The sequence below is a fragment of the Callionymus lyra genome, chromosome 16 (genome assembly GCF_982586985.1).
Source record: "Callionymus lyra chromosome 16, fCalLyr1.hap1.1, whole genome shotgun sequence".
NCBI lineage: Eukaryota > Metazoa > Chordata > Actinopteri > Syngnathiformes > Callionymidae > Callionymus > Callionymus lyra.
The window spans coordinates 20,775,015-20,795,516 of NC_141833.1; the positions used below are offsets into that span (position 1 = coordinate 20,775,015).

Consider the following 20,502-nt stretch of genomic DNA (forward strand, 5'->3'; position numbering starts at 1 on the left):
GGACGCGCTACTTAATAATGATATATTCAAATGTACATGACAGTCAAAAAACGGGGATTACAGTTATTTCCACTCAAAAAAAAACTTCAATCAACAATGAAATAAAAAAAAAAAAAAGTTTGTATATTTCAAAATAAAAATATGTATCAACACAATAAAAGCCCTGGGATGTTGACGAACGTGTCTCGCCCTCTCGTGACAGCGTCAATCATGATAGCAGGATCTTGTTTCAGTCTTTTATTCACTATATTATATGTCAATAGGAAACGTTACAAACTGCTAGTGATGAAGAACTGGGTTGGTTTTGGCGCAGAGTCATGACGCGAAGTGACGCCTCCTGGAACATGACGGCAAAAATAAATTACATCTGCCAAAAAGATAGTAATGTTTGGGATGAAGGAGGGGTTGGGTTGGGTGGGGGGGGGGCGAGGGATAGGGGGACCCGGGTGTAGGACTCGGACTAGACGACGGTCACACACTCGAGGTGGGGGGGGCGAGGAGGGGGCGAGGAGGGGGCGAGGAGGGGGCGAGGAGGGGGCGAGGAGGGGGCGAGGGGGGGGTGAAGCCTCCTCTGGACGACCTGGAGGGTTTCGGGCGAGTAAAAAGGTCCCAAAGTAGAAACTGCAGTCTCGACATGTGCCGTACTTTCAAATGTAGAGGAGCGCACCCTTACGCTCATCAATATGATGAGCAGAAAAGTCCCAAACCAAAGATTTGAAGTCTTTATTTTTTTTGCCATCGGGGGGGAGAGGAGGGGGGAGTAGAAAAAAAGAAAGTAAAAACACAAAAAACAGGGAGAGGTCGGGGGGGGGGGAGGAGGAGAGAACCGACTCCATGTATGAGGATGAGGTTTTGGGTGAGACACTCCGGCACGAGGGTTAGATTCCTGGAGCTAGACTTCTAATATCCAAAAAAAAAAAAAAAGAAAAAAAAAAAAAGTACTGGTCTGGAGGACCGTGTTGGTCCAGGGGTTGTCCATAGAGATGCCTGGCAGAGTGAAATCGCATCCCGGCGTTTTTTTTCTCCGGCGTAAAGACGCTATGTGCTCGCGGCCGTCTGGCTCTCTGCCGCCTCAGAGTTACCTGCGGGCGACACACGCGTGTTCATCCAAACATGTGATGCTCATGTGACTCGCGCCGACGACGACCATGATGATGATGATGATGTTGTTGTTGTGGGAAGAAAACTAAGAGGATAAAGTTTCATTGTGAAAGTTAAGAGTCGTTTAGAGGAAGAATTTTGATTTGACGTCATATTGTTTTTACGTCTAAGGTAAGGTAAAACTTTATTATAGATGTTTGTACAGATTAATGTGTTGTTGCTGCTGCAGGACAAAATCATTTCTCCTCCGTGGGATCAATAAAGTATCGATCGATCGATCAATAAGGACATTCTTAAATAAATCCTTAAAATATAATCTTATTGGACTCACATCATCGACCTGATGACCTTGAAACTAGACAAATTATTTCCTTTTTTTACTTGTGTACTTTGTGGGTTTCTTTGCACTGCATTTGTTTTTCTCATCCCTTTATCTTGAATATTTTTACATCCATTAAGTTTTGTTTTTTCTCATTTATTTATTTAGTTATTTGACTCGTCTTCAAAAGAACCTTTTAAGGAACCTGAAGGTGAAAGAAAGAATATATTTCCAATCATTAACAACCACTAATAAAAATAATTACTGTGTAACTTTTTTCTTATCCCTCGTGTCATCTCTGGGTCAAGGTGACCCAAAGGCCCCCGAAACAAAAGCCGTTTGTGGTAACCCTTGTGTCGTCTTTGGGTCAAAGGTCAACAATCTCCACCACTGCATATGCATTTATGGAAGTCATGGAGGTCGTTGACCTTTGACCCAGAGACAAAACAAGGGATAAGAAAAAAGTCTTTATTTGAAGCTTGTTTTAGTGGAAGATTCCAGACCAAATGTGTTTGAATGAGTAAAACACAGAGACTGGGATCTTCCGCTAAAACAAGCTTCAAATAAGGACTTGTGTAACTTAAGTATAGATTATTTAAGTTTTTAACAGAACAATTCTTCTCTTGTCGAGGCTTCAATCCAAGAGCGACGTTACAGACGAGCAGTATTTGGATGTTTTTAGGTGTCTTTTTGGACGAAGATGAAGACAACTGAGCTCCAGTCGCTACATTAAAATGAACAAACATTGTTGTCTATAACTCTAAAAAGGAATGAGGGCGAGTAGAACGAATAAGGTTTACGTTACACTTTTTGCATAAATGTCAATAAACCTGAGGACCTCAGACCAGACTCATGGTCCACAGTGAGGAACTAGAACTTCAGCGCGACAGAAACGTGTGACTTTAAAATGTTTTTTCCGACTCCTGCTAATTTAAACCCATAAAATAGCTTCATATTCGGGGACCACGGACTCCAAAGATGGATGGAAGACGTTCAGAAGATTGTTCTTACAAGTAAAGATGCTTCTCAACGAGGCGACGGTTCTTAACACAATAAAAAACACTGACTTGTTGCCGGAGTGGAGGTGGACGCGGAGGCGTTCTCTTCTTCGTCGCTGTCCTCCTCGTTGGACTGCGGTACCTCGGCCTCGGGGATGGTCTGGGTCGGGGTCTCGGGCTCCTGCTCCACTCGGCTCTTCAGGGCCAGGATGCGATGATGCAACGCCGCGGCGAGCTGCCCGACGTCCTTCGAGCTACCCTGCACCACAACACACAAGGTCATGACCCCGGTCACACGGGAGCAATGCAGAACAGAGGTCCCCGCACTGGGACCGGTACCGGGCCACAAACGAACCATAAATCTAATAGAAATTGATGGAACAGAAACCTTTCCCCAATTGCAGTTGCACTGTGTCACCACTAGAGGTGTCGCCTCCATTCATTCCATTCAACAACGAACTCCTAATCTCTTCCCTTTCAATTATGATATACATTTGAAAAACGTATTCTTCAGAATCTTAATACCAAGTGTTGTGAAAACAACATAGGATTTTTGTGGTGGAAGTACAGATCAAAGAATGAAAGGGAGAACACACAACACAAATTCATAAAGGTACAATATTTTATCCAACAAAACTTTCATTTAGTGCATTTTTTTCAGACTATAAGGCACTTTAAATACTTTAATTTTCTCAAATATCAACCTAAATCTTACGTATCAATTCTATTTTTTCACATTTAAAAAAAGGCTTCCACTTTGGTGAGTAATACTACGAAACTGCACTATATTTATTTTGGTATTTAAGAACATTTGAAACCCTGTACGAGTATAATTTTATTTATTTATGAATTAAACCATTTTACTTGTCATTTCTTTTAATAATCATTTACAAACGCTTGAGGCGTCGCTGTCAATAGAGTCTCAAAACTACACCACAATTTAAAAAAAGATGGTAGACATTAATTAATAACATGAATCAGTGACTCGACACGTAGAGACGCTCGTTTTCAATCGAGTTGATTTAGAAAATAAAAATGTAAACCGGAGAAAACGAGTATAACGATGTCTGCACGATTTATTTTTAATGTTAATAAACCGGCCCACTGTGCAAAAAAAGGTCGGAGCGCCTTGATATAGAAGATAAAAGCGTAACATGTCGTCGAGTCGATCGGACCGAAGAGACAGAAACGATACAAGATCGTCGTAGAAACACATGATGTTGATTTTATAACGACTTGATGAGAAACATCCAGGGATTGAAACTCGAGAAATTAAGTTTAAACCACATCCAGAACCGGAGAAAGAGCCGTAACATGGAAGACATGCAAACAACGCCACATGCCCGGCAACTCCTGATGAAATGGAAAAACGAACGATAAGACCATCGTGTTCCTATTGTCTGTGTGTTTATAGAGGGGGGGGTGCTTAAGTGTTTCTTAGAAATGGAGTTAAATGGATGGAAAAGACGATTGTGTCCTCGAGGAGAATCATCTGTACGTACTGATATTAGGAAGACCTTGACTCCCTGGTCCTCGGTGTCCATGGCAGTGACTCGTACGCTCTTGTCGCTGGCCTTGTCCACTTGCATCTGGGGCCACAGTTTAGTGTTGAGGATCAACCGGAGGCTCCCCTGAGTCCTCATCACTGCGGCACATGACGACAAAACACCTTCAATCTCCGACTCGTTCGCAAATAAACGTTAATTAACAGAAAGTTACGACGTGTACACAGGAACGATAGGCGCCCATAGGGCGACCTCTAGTGGCCGATTACGAGTACTGCAGGGATAACGAGTTTGTATTGTTGGAGCTCAGTTAACACTTATCCGATTGTTTCACAAATCATCACACAAATACACTGAGAGAAAAGCTCAATTTACCAGTGTATGTGACCCGTTTCATCTTTTTACAAATCAGAGGATATTATTAAAATGGTAAATAAAACTGGTTTAAAAAATATGAGTGCTAATGTGAAAACTATTTTCTTTCCAACTGAGGTATTAAATAATTAACTAAACTAATTTGCCCAAAACAACACAAGTGACAGTATGTTATTGTTGTTTCCTTTCACTATCAAGTGTAATTTTAACCATTATTTTACTTTCTTTCTACTCTTTTGTTTATGGAAAACTTCACTAGGCTATATGCCAAAATAAACTCTTTCTACATAAAGTACAAAATTAGTTAAAATTAAATTAAAATGTTGTGTAGCGTGTAAAAGTGTTTCATCGTGGCTGTAATGGATCAGGCGGGTTGACATTGATGAAAAGCTAAAGACCAGGAAACATGGAGATAGTAATTAAATGGGTCTCAAAGGTGATAAAGTATAATTGTTGTATACAAAAATAAACTAAGTTATAGTGAATTATAATCCCTTGTATAGTCTTCTGTGAGGATTTATGCAACCAAGTGGTTTTAAGGAAATTTAAATCAAGTGCATATGGTTCTCTTGAGCAAATGTGTTCAATAATCATGAAGAACGAACACTTACCAAGCCTGGACTGTAGCGAGCCGTCGTCTGTTGACGCCATGTCGTTGAGCCTGAGTAAACCTCGACCTCTTTCTATCCACGACTGGGCGGTCTTCTCAAATACATATAACTTGCACTGCATCTGAAAATACATGGAGTACAAACTTGAGATCGAGTCCTGCTGGTCTGAAGCACGTTTTTCCCAGTTACCTGTAAAACGTTGCTTTCGGACTCCTCTCCGGTTTTGACGTCGACCTTCTCTAAGATGCACTTCTTGGCTGTGGCTTTGGTGTACGCTGCTGCAGACTCCTCCAGCGACTCCGACACGCTGTTCCCTGCAACACAAGGGTGCAAAATTACTAACGAAAAAACTGTTTAAAAACATTTCAATAAAATGAAAGATTGTTCATTTACTCAGGCTCTTGGGAGTTGTTTTTTTTTACTGTGCAAGTATGAGTTTGATGAAGAAAATTATCTTCTAAATAAAAAATAAAAACCCTGAAAACATAACTGGAACTTTTTTTATCATGATATTTACTTTATTTCAACTGTGGCATTACTGTTTGCTTTTGGTGATTTGTACTGTTCGGTTCCTAAAGTTATTTTTGTTTTGTGAAATAAAAGGAGTGTATTTTGAAAGAACAAACAAATAAAAGACATTGACATTTAACTGGTTATGGTATTAAAATAAATGTTTTGAGTGAGTTTGACTGCATGCTTTACACTCTTGCTTATGTAAGAGGGAAGAAAATATCTTTATATATCAGTATTTTTTATTCAATAAAGGAATTAATGACTATTCTTTTTAGAAACATTTTCATCTTGTATCATGTGACCAAGGCTAGCCTGTGTGGCAGGGGCCACGTGGGGGCCCTTGACTGTACTTATATTGCCCTCATCAGGTCAGAAAAACAAGTAGAAAACAATCAGTTTATTTTATTAATTAATTCTGTTATTTATTACTATTTTCTAAATATGTCTGTCAATTTTTTGTTTAAGCACGTTTGTTAATTTGTGACTATTTATTGACCCTCAAAACAAACAAATATATGGGAAAAAAAACTTGCTTTTCTAAAATAAAACAATTTTTTTTTTTTTTAAATAACAGTTCAAATATAATAAAAATAATTATTATTATATTATATTACCCGTTTTTATACTTTTCGCCCCTTTATTTTTGTGTCAAGGCCGTACAAACGTGAGTCAGAACTATGTTGTACAAAACCAGATGAACCTCCAACTGTTACTGTGACAACACAAGTTCACATGAACACTTCACCGCATCATGCAAACCTTCTGCTTGTTTGGTGAAGAATACTCGCTGTTGCTAGACATGTTGTTAGCATCTGTCGCGCAGCTGTACGAACCAAGTTTAGACAAATGCCAGGAAGCATCCTTTTCTCTGCGCTAACCTCTTGACAACCTTTAAACCACATCAGCGTTCGAATATCAAATGTCGCCGGTTCATTCCCTCAGATGCGGGTCCAGCATGTGAGCCGTCGGAACAAGAACCAGAAACATGTGCTGCTTCTCAGGATCAATTAACCTGAACAGGCTACACAAGTCAAATGTGATCCGTGAGTCCAGATCAGAGCTCCATTAAAGATCGTGATTGCAACAAACGTATTCCTCAAGTTAAACCACATGTTTCAGTGACGACAGTAAATGAGAGTCTTTACCCTTCTCCGGCGTGGGCTCCTGTGACGAGGGCTCTGACACAGGGGGCGCCAAAATCTCTTTAATCTCTTCGGCTGCAGCCTCACCTTTAGGTGGACTCTGGGAACGGAGAGAAAACACTTTCAAGCTCAATTTGGGACAAACGGACGCAACGGAAAGCAGAGACTCGGCACGACAAGCTGCGTCCACTCACCAGAACTCGTTCCGACATGTTCTGCCCAAAAACAAACTTCGCCCCACTGTCTGTACTGTTTGTGGCGTTTTTTGAACTGATGAGGACAAACATCAAAGTGAGGAGCAGGGAAATGAGACGAAAAAAAATCATCTGTTGTCGTGGCGTTACCTTGGAGTCGAGATGTACTGTAGGAAATAATTAGTGCCCTCGGATTGACCGTCCGCTGGAACTCCAGCTTTAAACTTTTCTTCCGTGTTGTTCACGTCCAACTGAGGAAGACACGGACAATTATCCAGAAGTTTGGTCCCAATATGAAGAAGAAATAAAAACCAACAAAGTAAGGCTGCACGATATATTGAAAAAAATCGTGGTATTGGCACGAGCGATATGAATATTGAAAACATGTGCAATAATTTATATTTTTTTATTGTATAAATCAATCATATCTTAAATGCACTTTGAACAATCAGTGTCACGTTCTTTAAAGTTGTCAATTTGTACTTCTATGTCTCGTTGTTGTTTACGTCTCAGTCTGTCTGTGAACTGTGCGTTGTAGCTTGTTAGGCTCGGTTGCTATGGTGACAAGTCTTGCAGGCGCTGCTCAGTATATCCACGGAAGTAATACTAACTTATGATCTAGTCAAACACTAGTGATCCAGTCACTCGTCTCTTTCAACCTCCTTTGTTAAAGCAACATATTGTAAGAACTTTTCATCTCGTCTCAGTTGTTTTCTTATAAGATCGTGAACTTCCAAACAAACCTGTCCGTCGTCACTGTATGCTAACGAGCTAAGTTGTTAGCGTCATTTATAAAGTGTTATGTGTCCCTCTTCACGGTATGTTAACGAGCTAAGTTGTTAGCGTCATTTATAGAGTGTTACGTGTGCGTCTTCACCGTATGCTAACAAGCTCAGTTGTTAGCGTCATTTATAAAGTGTTATGTGTGTGTGTACAAGGAGGTAGATTTATTATTGATTTGGTGATATCGCGACGCGCCGGCGGCTCCTCTCTGATGTCGCTCAGTTTGGCGGGAAACACATGCAAGTCACGCGAACCTGAGCGTTATAAGAGATATTTTTCTACCATCATTTTGCCGCCGAAACACGGAAACAAAAGGGAAATATTGCATCGTTTTCCTTCTCTATACCCCCAGACCTCCACTACAGTACTCGCTCTTGTGCACGGCTGAAAAAAATATCGCATTTATATTGATATCGCACATGTTTCCAATATGGTGCAGCCCTACAACAAAGTAAAGACATTGAATCAACTTGAAAGACAAATACCTTTGCTCTGTCTTTAATATTCTGACCAAACACAAAAGATATTGCTACGTCGCCCTCCTTCTTCTCCCCCTTCTCTGCTCCATCTTTGTCCTCGCCTCCTTCGTCCTCCTCATCCCCACATTTCTGTGCGTAAAAATAGAAAATCAAGGTCACACTTTAAATCGACTGATGCTCGAGCACATAAAACACAAGGACTGGATTCCTCGAGGTTGTACGATGAAGATGTCCCAACATTTTGACTAACAGCACGTCTTCATTTTACGTGGACTACGGGATGATTCGCTTAAAATCAAAGTAGATGGAAAGTTCCCCTTCATATTAAATCAGTAGTATTTAAGATAAGCTAAGATACAGATTATACATAGACTTATGATAACAGTAAAATGACATCAGAAGAAATTTGAGTATATTGTGAAGGACAAACATCCATTTGAGATCAAACTTTTAAGAAGGATCAAGATTCATAACTGGGTTTGAGACATTTTGGTTTAAATACTTCTCGTTTGTCGACTAAGAATGCCTCAATATTTTAGCCCCTTGAGTGACTGAGTTTCTGACCCCTGAGGCCCACGAGATACCTTCGTCTAAACACCTTGTGTTACTCAAAGCCACTTCGTCATAACAACATGAAAGTTTGTCGAGTTAATTTTTGATCTTGAACTGAATGGAAGGATAGATTTTTCACACCGACCCCGTCCTCCCTCTGATACGAGCCAAAAGTAATCATAGTTTTGTAGGACACGTCGCTGCCGAGTGATGGGGTTTCTAAATGAGCATCGATGCATCTGTGCTCGGCTGCTGAGCAAAATATATGAAATCAAAAGAGGGTTGATAACCTCCGTCACCTGACAAGTAACAACAACACATTCGTACCATCAACAAGTCTTCACCGTCACTTGTCCAAGAAGTGGCCAATAAAACTCCTGCATGCAAGAATGTATTTGGCTTCACAGTAGTTCACATATTTTACTTTGTTCCTTATAAACAAGTGTCACTGTGGTGGAAAAGATGAAGTCTATGACTCACAACGTTCCAAAGTCGTTTTCATCCAAATTAAATACCATTCTTAGTCACTAGCATGTCCCTCATGAGTTTAGAAAACAATATGTTTTCAGAACCAGGACAGTCCAGTCGTCTTCATGGCAGGCGACACAAGCGGTTTCATAAAAGCTGCCGATTTCACCGAGGAGAAGGATCAGACCTGAGATATTGACGAGTGCTCTGTGTTGTTCAGGAAGAGACTTCCTTGATCTCCATCCGACGACTTTTTCACACCGTTGGTACCACAACTCGAGTCTGGAGGAGAAGAGAGGATGAAAGGTGGAGGACGTCCGTCAGCGAGTGACTCGAAACCAAACGGGAATTTTTACAAGCACCATTATTTAACGACACCACAGATGGATCATTAAATTTTCCTGAAAACAATCCCGGTATTTAGCGACAGCTTGATAAACTTCTCGGAGACGAGCTTGGCCGGAGGACATCTGACATTTAAAAGTCAGAAACAGGGTAAACAATAGCACAGGAAATGAGGCGGCAGAAAATATCTGTTAGAAGTTCTGCCTGATGAAGGAACTATTTTCATATAGGTCAAAGGTTAGTCAGGACACTGGACGCTAACTTTTGTCAGGAGGCATATTTGAACTACATCTGTGGTTGGATTAGTACTGTGAAATCTAAAGGGAACTGTGGTGACCAAGTGTCTTGATATACACTAAAAATTGTCTTTAGCGTTACACATTTGAGATTATGCTAATAAAACTTACTGGACTCTAAATGTGATTTTGAGGGCGGAGCCTGAAGAACTGCTGGGCGGAGAACACTGCGTTGCTGCTCCTTGGGTTTCTGACTTGGGACGCCTGCAAGTGGCAAATTACGGATATGATTTTTTTTGGGTTTCTACGGATGTTCATATGACGTTTTACGTAGAGAACAACTAGCTGGGACTCGGCAACAACAGGAGAAACCATCACCTGAACTGGGTGCTTGTCCGTGTATGAGAGTCGGAGGCTTCAAGCGAAACGCCACTGGCTTTTCCTCTGCGAGACAAACATTGAAATAATTTATTAAACAATACATAACTGTTGAAGTGGCTCCAACACCTACACACACCCTTGTCATGTCTATGGACAGATCTCAAGTCATTCTCGACACATGAACTCGACAGCCTCTGATTCACATCTGCGTCTCCACCTCAGTGACTTCACCAGCGAGTGTGTGAGAGTGTGTGTGTGTGTGTGGCCTTTTAAGTGGCCGTGAAGCAGAAACGGCTTGTAAAACTGTCATTCCTCCGCCTCAATGTTCTCTGGTGTTTGAGGACCAATTACATTGACGGAATAGATGCTAGTATAAAAAAAGTTTAAATCATGAACAAATGGTTTCATGAAGACGCAGCTGCAAGTGATTTTTTTTTAATCTATATGTGAATTTATCATTTTAAATTATGATAACTTTGTATGCCGACACTTTTTCATGTTATTACACATTTCTCACGACCAAATCAAATGTTGACAGCTTAACTTCTGCACCGAGGGTGGAAAGAGACGGTGAGTCAGTCGTTAAAGAAAGTCATTTGACGTTTGAATACATTTGAGAACATTTAGTCAATTCTTTTTTTTTTAAATAATTTTAACCCTAGTTTACATTTCACAATCTAATTTCAGCCCAAATTATGACTTTCTAAAATTATACATCAACATTCTGGTTTGCTCTGGTGCATCCATCTTCTATAGTGTGTGCTACAAATGGCGTCACAGGTGGGATGACCACTGCACAGCTAAAGTAAGTAATATTTGAAGAGCGCTTTTCTAGACCAGGGTCACAAAGGCAGTCTTACAAAAAGTGCCTGAAAAGTGGAACCTCTTGGTTTGTGCCACGAAATGATGCGTATAATGTTACTTTCCACTTGTATATCATATCTACTATAAAAGCCTATTTGTGATGCACATAATAGGATTACTTTAACTTTGAATAAATAGATTAAATGTACATTAACCTGTGTGAAGACTGAGGTATAGGAGGTTGATCATTTCAGGTTAACTAAACTCTGACTTGTTGATATTTTACTTCTATAAAGGGTAAATAAAAGAGAACAAGTCTTGTTGTAAAGTAGTCAACATCCCTCAGTGTGCCGGACGTTAATTCATTGCCACACATTCACACGGTGAACTTCAAGATCTCACCTGGCTCCGAGTCGGAATTCCCAGTCGGAGAGTGGCTGAAACTCGAGGGCATGAACACGTTGTTCTTGGAAACTGCAAAGTAGCGAGCAGGCATTGGACTCGGCATACAAATCAATGGGGAGCGGGCACAAAGTAAAAATAAAACCGAGGAATCCCCCGTACCAGAATGTGGGGGCGGGAATGACGAGGTCCTCTCCCTCTTGACAGGGGGGCAGTAGCTTCCCTCTTCTTTGTCTGAATCTGGAAGTCACGGAGGAGACGGTTAGCGATTGAACTGTGGTGACCGGGGAGTAATTAGGCCATTTCTGAAAGTGAGTCACCTTCTCCATCCTCGGCGCTCGAGCCGTCAGCAGAACGCTGCAGAGAAGGAAACACTCTTAAAACAGATTACAGAACACGTATAATCCCCCACTTCAGCTGCAGCATGTTTCGCAGCAGAGCTGCTCTGCTATACGTCGCTTGTGCTAGCGATTTAAAAATAACTATATTTAGTAGTTTTGTGATTCAGTTTTTTTTTTCATGGAATAAATCAAAACAATAAACATTGTTAAGTATTTCGAGTAGAAAAATAAGCATCATGGAGAAGAATCTGCCCTTGATATCATCTAAAAATAGAATCTAGTTCTAAAGGATCATCAAAGAGAAAATAACTTACCTTCTGTGCTTTATCTTTTTGGAAAACAAACACAGGAGGCGCTATGGCAGGCTTGTCTGTGGAGAAAAACATTGGAATTAACCACTCAGGAATTCACTTGCTGTAAAACCAAACCGGTTAGTTTACAATGTAACACGTGACCATCTCGTTCAGCGGAGATAATCCAAGACTAACACATCGAGATCCCTCAAGGAAACTTGAAGACCGAGGCTTTAATATCAAGAGTCCAATAAAGTACTTTATATTGTAAAGTCTGTGAGGAGCTGCTATGGGATGTAAAATGTTTTCTTACTAAAAAAGTATTTTAAAAAGAAGTATAAAACTAAAAGAGTCCTTCTCCATTATCAGAAGCTTTGGGCAAAAATAAGTTTCACTTTCCATGCAAAATGGTTTCATGGGGAGTGTCAATGCGCTAACACCATGACTAAGCAATTTGGTTTTAAATTATCTGACCAAATGTCATCAGCAGAACAGTTTCACTTCCGGAAAATAAGTTAAGAGTGGACAGTGTGCAGCAAATGTCTCTAGGCTTTTTTCAATTAGGGCTGAAAGATTTTCAAACACAAAACAAGGAAACTTTTATAACAAACTTAAGTTTTCGCTGTTGGTAAAGTGACTTTACCTACACAACATCAGCAAATTAAAATACACATGTCACACGGATAACTTTTAACAAAGTCATATTTTGTCTAAATATTTGACAACTACATCACAATAAAACTCTTCAAGACGACACTTTTTTTTCTAAAAAGGATTCTTTGGACTTCCCCATCAGATTATTAATAATAACGCATCATCATCATCATTATCAGTAGCAGAAGATTTGTTCCTCTACAGGAAGTTATTTGATCAATTTGGACCTCAGCATGTGATAATACTGCTAGATAGAGCTACAAGGTCAGAAACCTACTTATACCCTTCACCCGGGTTCTTTTGGAGACACAAAAAGTGGCTCCACTGGTCTCTGTACCCGTCAAGTTACTGTTAAATAAGCATCTGCAGCTGCATGGACGAAAAGTTAAAACATAACTTGAAAAAAATAACAAGCTTGGTTAAGTTCTTTCACAACCAAAATGTTGTGGTGGAGACAACAGGCACCATTCCAGCCCCTCCAACAACCGTCACATACCAAACTTTTCCACAGCAGCGTTTTGACATTGGGGAGGAAGCATCAAACCAATTGAAAAGGAATAATAACACATTTATACTTTGAGCTTCTAATGAGCAATGAGGGCAACAGACTCCGGATTGGAATGCATCTTTAGCCGAGATACTGTCATAGTTTTTATCCCCAAATTTGGACAGAGAAGTGCTTTGAAGGCGTTTTCATTGACAGTTGTTTTAGGGCAGTAGCCTCACAAGTGTGGATTGAATTTCATCCCATCAGACTTCCCTGCAGGTAGCTTATAAAAAACTTGTTTACCATCTCATCGATCGAAAAAACTCCAATTCTGACACCAATACCTTCGCTTTGATTCCGGCTCATAAAAGGATTATTTCTAAACAACAAAATTCATAAGATCTACTGTAACAAAAAGAAAATGACATTAAACATAGTACAAATCGTGTAATCTTGTAAATAATCCAATAAATTCCAGTGCAAAAAAAAAACGTCCTAAAAAGTAACAAATTCATCTGATGGCCTTAGTTATTCTCCAGAGAAATCACATTATCAAGTTTTGTGCATCAGAACTTTGTAACGAATACCAAACATGCTTCATCTTTCGGTGCCAACAAAGCATTTGGGTCGATGGCACAAAAACAAGTTTAATACCCAGCCCTAGTCTTATGAAGCAGTAATAATTCACACTAAGTAAAATCCTCATTTGACTAGGTTTGTAAGGTTGGGTTAATTTACGAATAAATTAAAAATAAATAGTTTGGTGGCATATCCTAAGGTTATTGAAACCAGTGATTAACTTTCACAAGCAATATTTTTCTATTTGCTTGGATCTTTTCCCCTCATAATAGGTTGGCATCATAATGTGACCTCACAGGCCAGAACTGACAGCATTAAAGAGGTGAGATTGATCGACCATGAAGGGCGAACACAACGTTGGACATCATCACCTATGCAAGTCACTGATCAGAGGACACAGGCTTAATGCGTTTATCCGAATCCCCTTACAAAGCTAGACTTAAAGCAGTAAAGACTCGGCCGAAGAGCACAGGGATTCAAACGACAACCATCTGTACCGTGCAACACGAACAGCATTGGGTTTCAATATAAAATGATAATTTGGTGCGAGTCATCTCACCATCAGTCACCATTAATAAAGACAGACTCTCTGAACGTAGTGTTTGAAGCTGTAACTTAGTCATTCAAATAAATTATTAAAGTCATTTAAGTCACCTTCACACAGTCGTCGTGATCCAATAACGAAGAAAAGGTCCTTCTCTGTCTGGGCAGGTCTGTGACTTTGAGCAGGTATAAAAATCAGAGTCACTAAAATAATCATCAAACAAATTGCAACGTCACTGCATGGCTTTCAAATATACACAACAATTCCCTGGCATGCTAGTCATGTGACCTATATTTGTAATATCCAACCAACCATCTACACATCATACCAAATATGAATCACAAACTACAATAATTTCTAAGGTTTTTTTCAATTAAATCCAATGACACAACTAGGGCTGTGTATTAGCAATAATATAGCAATACGATACACGTCATGATACAGGGGCAACGATACGATATATTGCAATACTGTAGAATCCAGGGTTTGTTTGTAGTATTGTCGAGTAATACTCTACTCTGGTGTTGTAGAATTTACAGACCACATGACTCTTGATGAAGTTGTAACTACTTTCATTTGTTTTCAAACCAAAATATGTCCAAACATCAGCTTTAAAAGCTGCTGGAGTCACTGTATCCTCTCGTCCTCAGTCGTAACTGCTTTCATTTGTTTTCAAACCAAAATATGTCCAAACATCAGCTTTAAAAGCTGCTGGAGTCACTGTATCCTCTCATCCTCAGTCACCACTGGGTCTCACCGGCTTGTATTCTTCCTTTAGCATCAGAAGACCTAATGACATCCAGCAGCCAAAAATTTAAATGCAACAACAAAAAATAATGAACCCTACTTGAATGAACCCTCACTTTAACTGTCAATAAATATATCTAATCGTTCTACTTTCATGCACTTAATTGAAATGTAACAATCATTATATAGATATAGTATTAATATTTTAAACTCCAACTGATCCCCATTCCAGTCTCAGATACACACTTTCACACACTAGATAAATGATGCACATCTGAATCTACTGCAAGATCGTATTGGTTGTACATCGGTCTTATTATAGCACTTTTTGTTGTGGTTTGATTGATTTATTTATGCGCAATTTTCAATGTTGTCTCCATTGTAATCCGTTTTTGGCACTTTGTTTATTCCAATGTACATACATCATTATATCTTTGAACTTTTACCAAACTTTATCTAGAATGAAAATCGCAACGAAAAGCACTTATGGATACTTGAATGACAATAAAGTATTTCCAATTCTAAAATAAACTATACAATGAGTTTGATACAAATATTATTTGAAGGCCCAGAGCTTAAAAAGCAAAAGTTAAATTGTTGTAATATCTCGATACGGTATCGTGACACAAATATCGCGGTACATCGATATGTTTTGGACCCACAGACACAACGCTGCCTCGCTCCAGCGCATAGACGCCGCCACCGGTTGTAGCTTAGCGGCTACTGATGCTAACGCTCCCGGTGCTCGCATGAGTCATCTCGGATAACGCGCGATGACAACAAGGGATCCCCGGGATAAGCCGAGGCTTATACGGGGAATCGACGGTCTGACCCGGTTATGTTCCAGCGAGGCGGGGACGAGAAGCAGGTCCAGGAGCGAGCGGTGTCGCTTCTGCGCGCCTAAAACAAACGAGCTAAGAAGGGGGTCGTTTCTAAATATTACCCCACAAACAAGTCACGGTTCACCGCGACACGCAGATAAATGCATTTAAGTCGTAGTTCCGCGGCGGTAACTAAAGCCTCCACACACGGTTTAATAGAATGTTGGTGACCTGGAATGGCAAAAACATGCCGACTATAAATAGCCGGCTGCCGTCTAGCAACGGCGATGGTTCCCGACGCTTTCCAAGTAATACACGCATCCCAAGCGCTAGCAGCGATAGCTCGCATGCTAACGCAGGAGTCTCACCCGGCGCCACGACGCTTCCACGCCCGCGGAAATGTCACCGAGCGCGGGGTCATGTGAGCCCGCGGCGTCCCCCGGAGGTGCCGGTGGTTCGCGGGACACGTTACCGGGGCCCGTGGTTTTGTTTTGTTTTCCTTTCACGGCCACTCACTCACCTTCGTTTGCCAAGTCCGCCATTTTACTTCGACGCTCACACACCCACAACCCACCGCGCAGATAACACGGACCCGGCAGGAGCGCACGAGCCGCGGGTCACCCCCCGCGCGACCCGCCGCACACGCACACACACACACGCACGTCAGTGGTGATAATAATACAAGTAGAATTAATAAAACTTGTTGTTATTTGTTTCCATGTTACGTTGGAAATTTTAAGAAAATTTGAATAACGTTTTAGTTTTTATTTTTGTTTTAACTCAGTATGACATCATTAAGTTAAATATACTTAAATGTATTGTATTTTTTGAACCAACATCTAAATGTCTTGGTCACACTGACCTTACATTTGCTCTGTTAACTCGGAGTTTTGTTTTTATTGACATTGAACAAGCTGATGACTGAGGACGAGAGGATACAGTGACTCCAGCAGCTTTTAAAGCTGATTTTTGGACATATTTTGGTTCGAAAACAAATGAAAACGGTTACGACTGAGGACGAGAGGATACAGTGAGTCCAGCAGATTTTAAAGCTGGTATTTGGACATATTTTGGTTCGTAAACAAATGAAAACTGTTACAACTGAGGACGAGAGGAGACAGTGACCTCAGCAGCTTTTAAAGCTAATGTTTGGATATATTTTGTTTTGAAAACAAATTAAAGAAGTTACATGACCAAGAGTCATGTGGTCTGTAAATTCTGCAACACTAGAGTCAAGTACTGGAAAATACTACACATATATCCTTGTTACTACACTATCACAACACCAGAGTCAAGTACTCGACAATACTACACATATTTACTTGTTATTACACTCTGTGTTATTATTGTTGTTGAATTATTTATCATTGCTTTATTTATAATTTTACTCTTTTCATTATTATCTTATTGTTTATAATTAATATTTTATTTATTAATGAAGTTTTTTGTTAGTCATTTTAATATGTGTACTGTGTGTATTTATGTGTCTTTGTGTGTTGATCGTTGTGCTGAAGAATAAACCTTACTTCAATAATGCAATACATGCTCTTTTCTTTACATAGATTCATTGTAAATAATCGTGTGCTGCTGATACTGTAACGATTTTCCCTTGTTTTATTTTTATACTTAATGTGTCTCTTCTTTTTTTAAATTTAGTGTTTCATTTAAATGAACTTTGACCTCTTCTGTTTCAACTTTATCTCCCAGATACGATTTAATTTGATTTGTTTAACCATTATCCTTCCATACACTGTATATAACGTGTACATGTAAAACAATAATGGTAATACAATTACAAATAATATATAATAAATTCACGATTTAACTCAAATGATTGTTTATTTAGATCCACACTCTCCACTAGAGGGCAAACGTGTATTTGAAGAGATTCAATCTTCATTTCTCGTAGACAATGAGTTTAAAGGTATGTTTATCAGTGTGAACTGGTGACCTTTCCAGTGTGTCCCTCACCTGTGTGGGCCCGCGAGAGCATTTCAAAAACTTTTGGATTCTAGTTTCACTGTAAACTTTATATTAAAATATGTTTTATTTTCAGGACCTTGTGATGAAGCGGTGGTTACACTTATATTCTTTTTTCTCAGATTCTCGATTTGATGTTTGGACATAAATTCTTTTCGCTAAATATTAGTGGAGTAAGAAAATATCGCTATAACGATATATGACGAAGTTTTTATTCCCGATACTGTATCGATATTCAATATGTCTGTATAGATTTTTTTTTTAATTACCTTTTAAATACAATTTTTAGTTTTATTCCAATGTTTATTTTATGGTTTATATTTCAATAGTGTGTGTAAAAGACAATCATTCGATTAATTCACCACCAAATATTCACAGCGTTTATAAACGATTATGCTGCAGTTAAACCTCCGGCCACTAGTTGGCTACACTCGTCGTTTCCTCCGCGACAAAGTGATGAGTGAAGAAAACCGATTAAAAAGCAGAAATGAGTCAAAAAGAAAAGAAACACCAGAGTTTCAGCATTTTTTAGAGGTGATTTTTGGACTAGTTGTGGCTGCATAACAGAGTTTAAAGTTAAAAACACTAACAGATACTGGACATTACATGTTGCACCAGGTTGTTTGAGATGTTAATGCACTTTATTATTAATATAAGTTTACTTTTGTTGTCCATATTTTGAGAAAAACTTTCCTACAAACACTTTCACATGTGATTTGAGAAAGTATTTGCTCATTTTTCTTCTGTAAAAGCCAGAAAAAGTTGTTGTTCGTAGATTTGTTCGCCCACATTCGTGCAATCATTTCCTCAGTAACGTGAATAGCAGTTAATGTTTAAACAGGAGGTTGTATTGTTCAAGATGACATGTGTTTTTGTTCAATAAAAAAAGGCATTTGTTTGATCCAATAATTACAATCTTTTTCGTTAATGATTATATAGCCACTCCTTCTTGAAAGAGCCACACTTTATGAGAGTTTGTGTTGCTCAACTTTTTGGGAACGAAGCACATTTGTCTTCAGGCGTCGGAGGAACAAGCTCCGGCATGTGCAGGAGTTGAGTTGTTACCTGCCGGGACCCTCGTGCGTTACCCACGGCGATACTTTCAACCGCGACCTCATTCATCGGCGGCGTCGGAGGCGAACGCTTCCCTCACGTGTTGCATCGTCGTGTCCACGTCCTCATGAGGATCAGCAGCGAATATTGTCGACAGAATACCTGGAATAAATAAGAAAGAAGGCTTTTTAATCAAAGGTTTTAACAAGATCTTGTTTCAGCTTGTTAGAGCTGAGCCAGGAGGCTGTGGATCACGTTGCACTAACGGGTGCTTTGTAAATAAAAATGTTATTTATGTCTATTTGTATATTTATGTTTATTTATGTTAATTAATTTTTTTATTTAACTTTATTTTCACTCTTTTTAATCCTAAAACTTAATGAACTAATCGTGCAAGAAAATTGTGGTGTATTTAGTAAATCATTAAAATAAACTCATTTAATATTTTTCTTGCTGAGATATTTTGATGAATATTTTTTAAATATTTGACGTAAAATGTCTCAAATTATCGGGTGAAACCGAACGAACATAAACATTAATGAACAATATATAAATTAAGCTTGTATGAGCTGAGCCAGGAGGCTCATTCCTGGGATCAACCTTTAGATTAAACTTGAATTTGTTTAAAATCTAATTTCTAAATTGGATTTTTTATTTATAAAAATATAATAAAAACAAAAAAAAGGAATTTCTTAATGTAGCCATTAGTCCGAGGGAGATATCTTTTGTTGAAACATCTTTAATGGTGTAAATAACTCACATTTCCAAACCAAAAATCTTCAAGTTTGCACATATTTCTAAAGAACTGAAGGGTTTTCTTGACTGTAGCCATTAGCTCGTCAATGTTATCTCATTAAATTGCTTAAATTGTCCGTCGGTGTATATTCGAAGAGAACTCGACTCAGTTTGTAGCGACACATTCTTCTACGTGTCGTAACCAAAGATTGCGAAACATCGTTGGCACAGTTTGTGGTCGAGCGACTGTTGTGTTTGCGCCGAAGTCAAGTTCGACAGATCGTTGGACTCGTTCCTTCACTTGTTCACAAAGTGAAAGTCGTTGAGTTGCCGTCGCGCTCTGGCAGCAGACCATCATGTCGCAACACTTCAACGCCACTTTATGAGAAAACAGATCGCGGTAATCGCGGCGAGCATCAAATGCACCGAGGCGTACCCGACGACGAGGGAGGTCCGAGCGGGACCAGGGCCCCGAGACGCTTGGCTGGACTTTCCAGGACGACGCCTGAGGAGGAACACGATCGGGTGTCCAGGGTCATCTATCAAACGGCTTTTAACAAACGTCACAACAAGATACTGATACTTCCCATAATGCACTGTGGAAGTTAGTGTTAATTCATCATACGGGGAAAAGTATTAATCAAATTCAAAGTCTTTCTGACAATTTTAAATGATTATTACTGTCTGAAAGGTGTTTTATTTTGAAAGAAAGAGGAAGTAACATTAGTCTCTGACTCTTGACATGTCAAGTTAATTGTTTTAGTCAAGTTTACTCAGAAAATTAACTTGTTAACGTGAGAAAAAGAGTAAAAACCATGAGTATTTTTAATCTAATTCTCTTTTTTTTTATTTGACTAGTATTTATTTGATTTTTATTTAATTTTAAATAATAAAAGTTTCTCATTCTGATTTTAAAACACAAACTCTATGATTTATTTTTACTGTTTTTATCTAAAATTTGGTCCCTAATTATAATCTACTACTGCCAAACCAACAGAAGGTGTGAGCAGGAAAGGGAGCCTTTATCTACACAGTGAGCGACAGATTCTTCAAAAGTCTC

General features: G+C 39.3%; 1 protein-coding gene across 1 annotated transcript; it reads right to left on the reverse strand.

The window, feature by feature from the left end:
* Window positions 1–222: 222 nt before the first annotated feature.
* ranbp3b (RAN binding protein 3b) lies at window positions 223–16,259 on the reverse strand. Its single transcript, XM_087811966.1, has 17 exons — window positions 16,195–16,259; window positions 11,864–11,919; window positions 11,529–11,565; window positions 11,371–11,448; window positions 11,209–11,280; window positions 10,000–10,065; window positions 9,793–9,885; window positions 9,228–9,322; window positions 8,027–8,149; window positions 6,909–7,009; window positions 6,759–6,834; window positions 6,568–6,664; window positions 5,099–5,223; window positions 4,910–5,030; window positions 3,921–4,063; window positions 2,488–2,677; window positions 223–1,082 (listed from the first exon to the last, which is right to left on the reverse strand). The coding sequence occupies exons 1-17, from the start codon at window positions 16,214–16,216 to the stop codon at window positions 1,039–1,041; spliced, it is 1,539 nt and encodes a 512-aa protein (XP_087668092.1). The 5' UTR covers window positions 16,217–16,259; the 3' UTR covers window positions 223–1,038.
* Window positions 16,260–20,502: the final 4,243 nt, after the last annotated feature.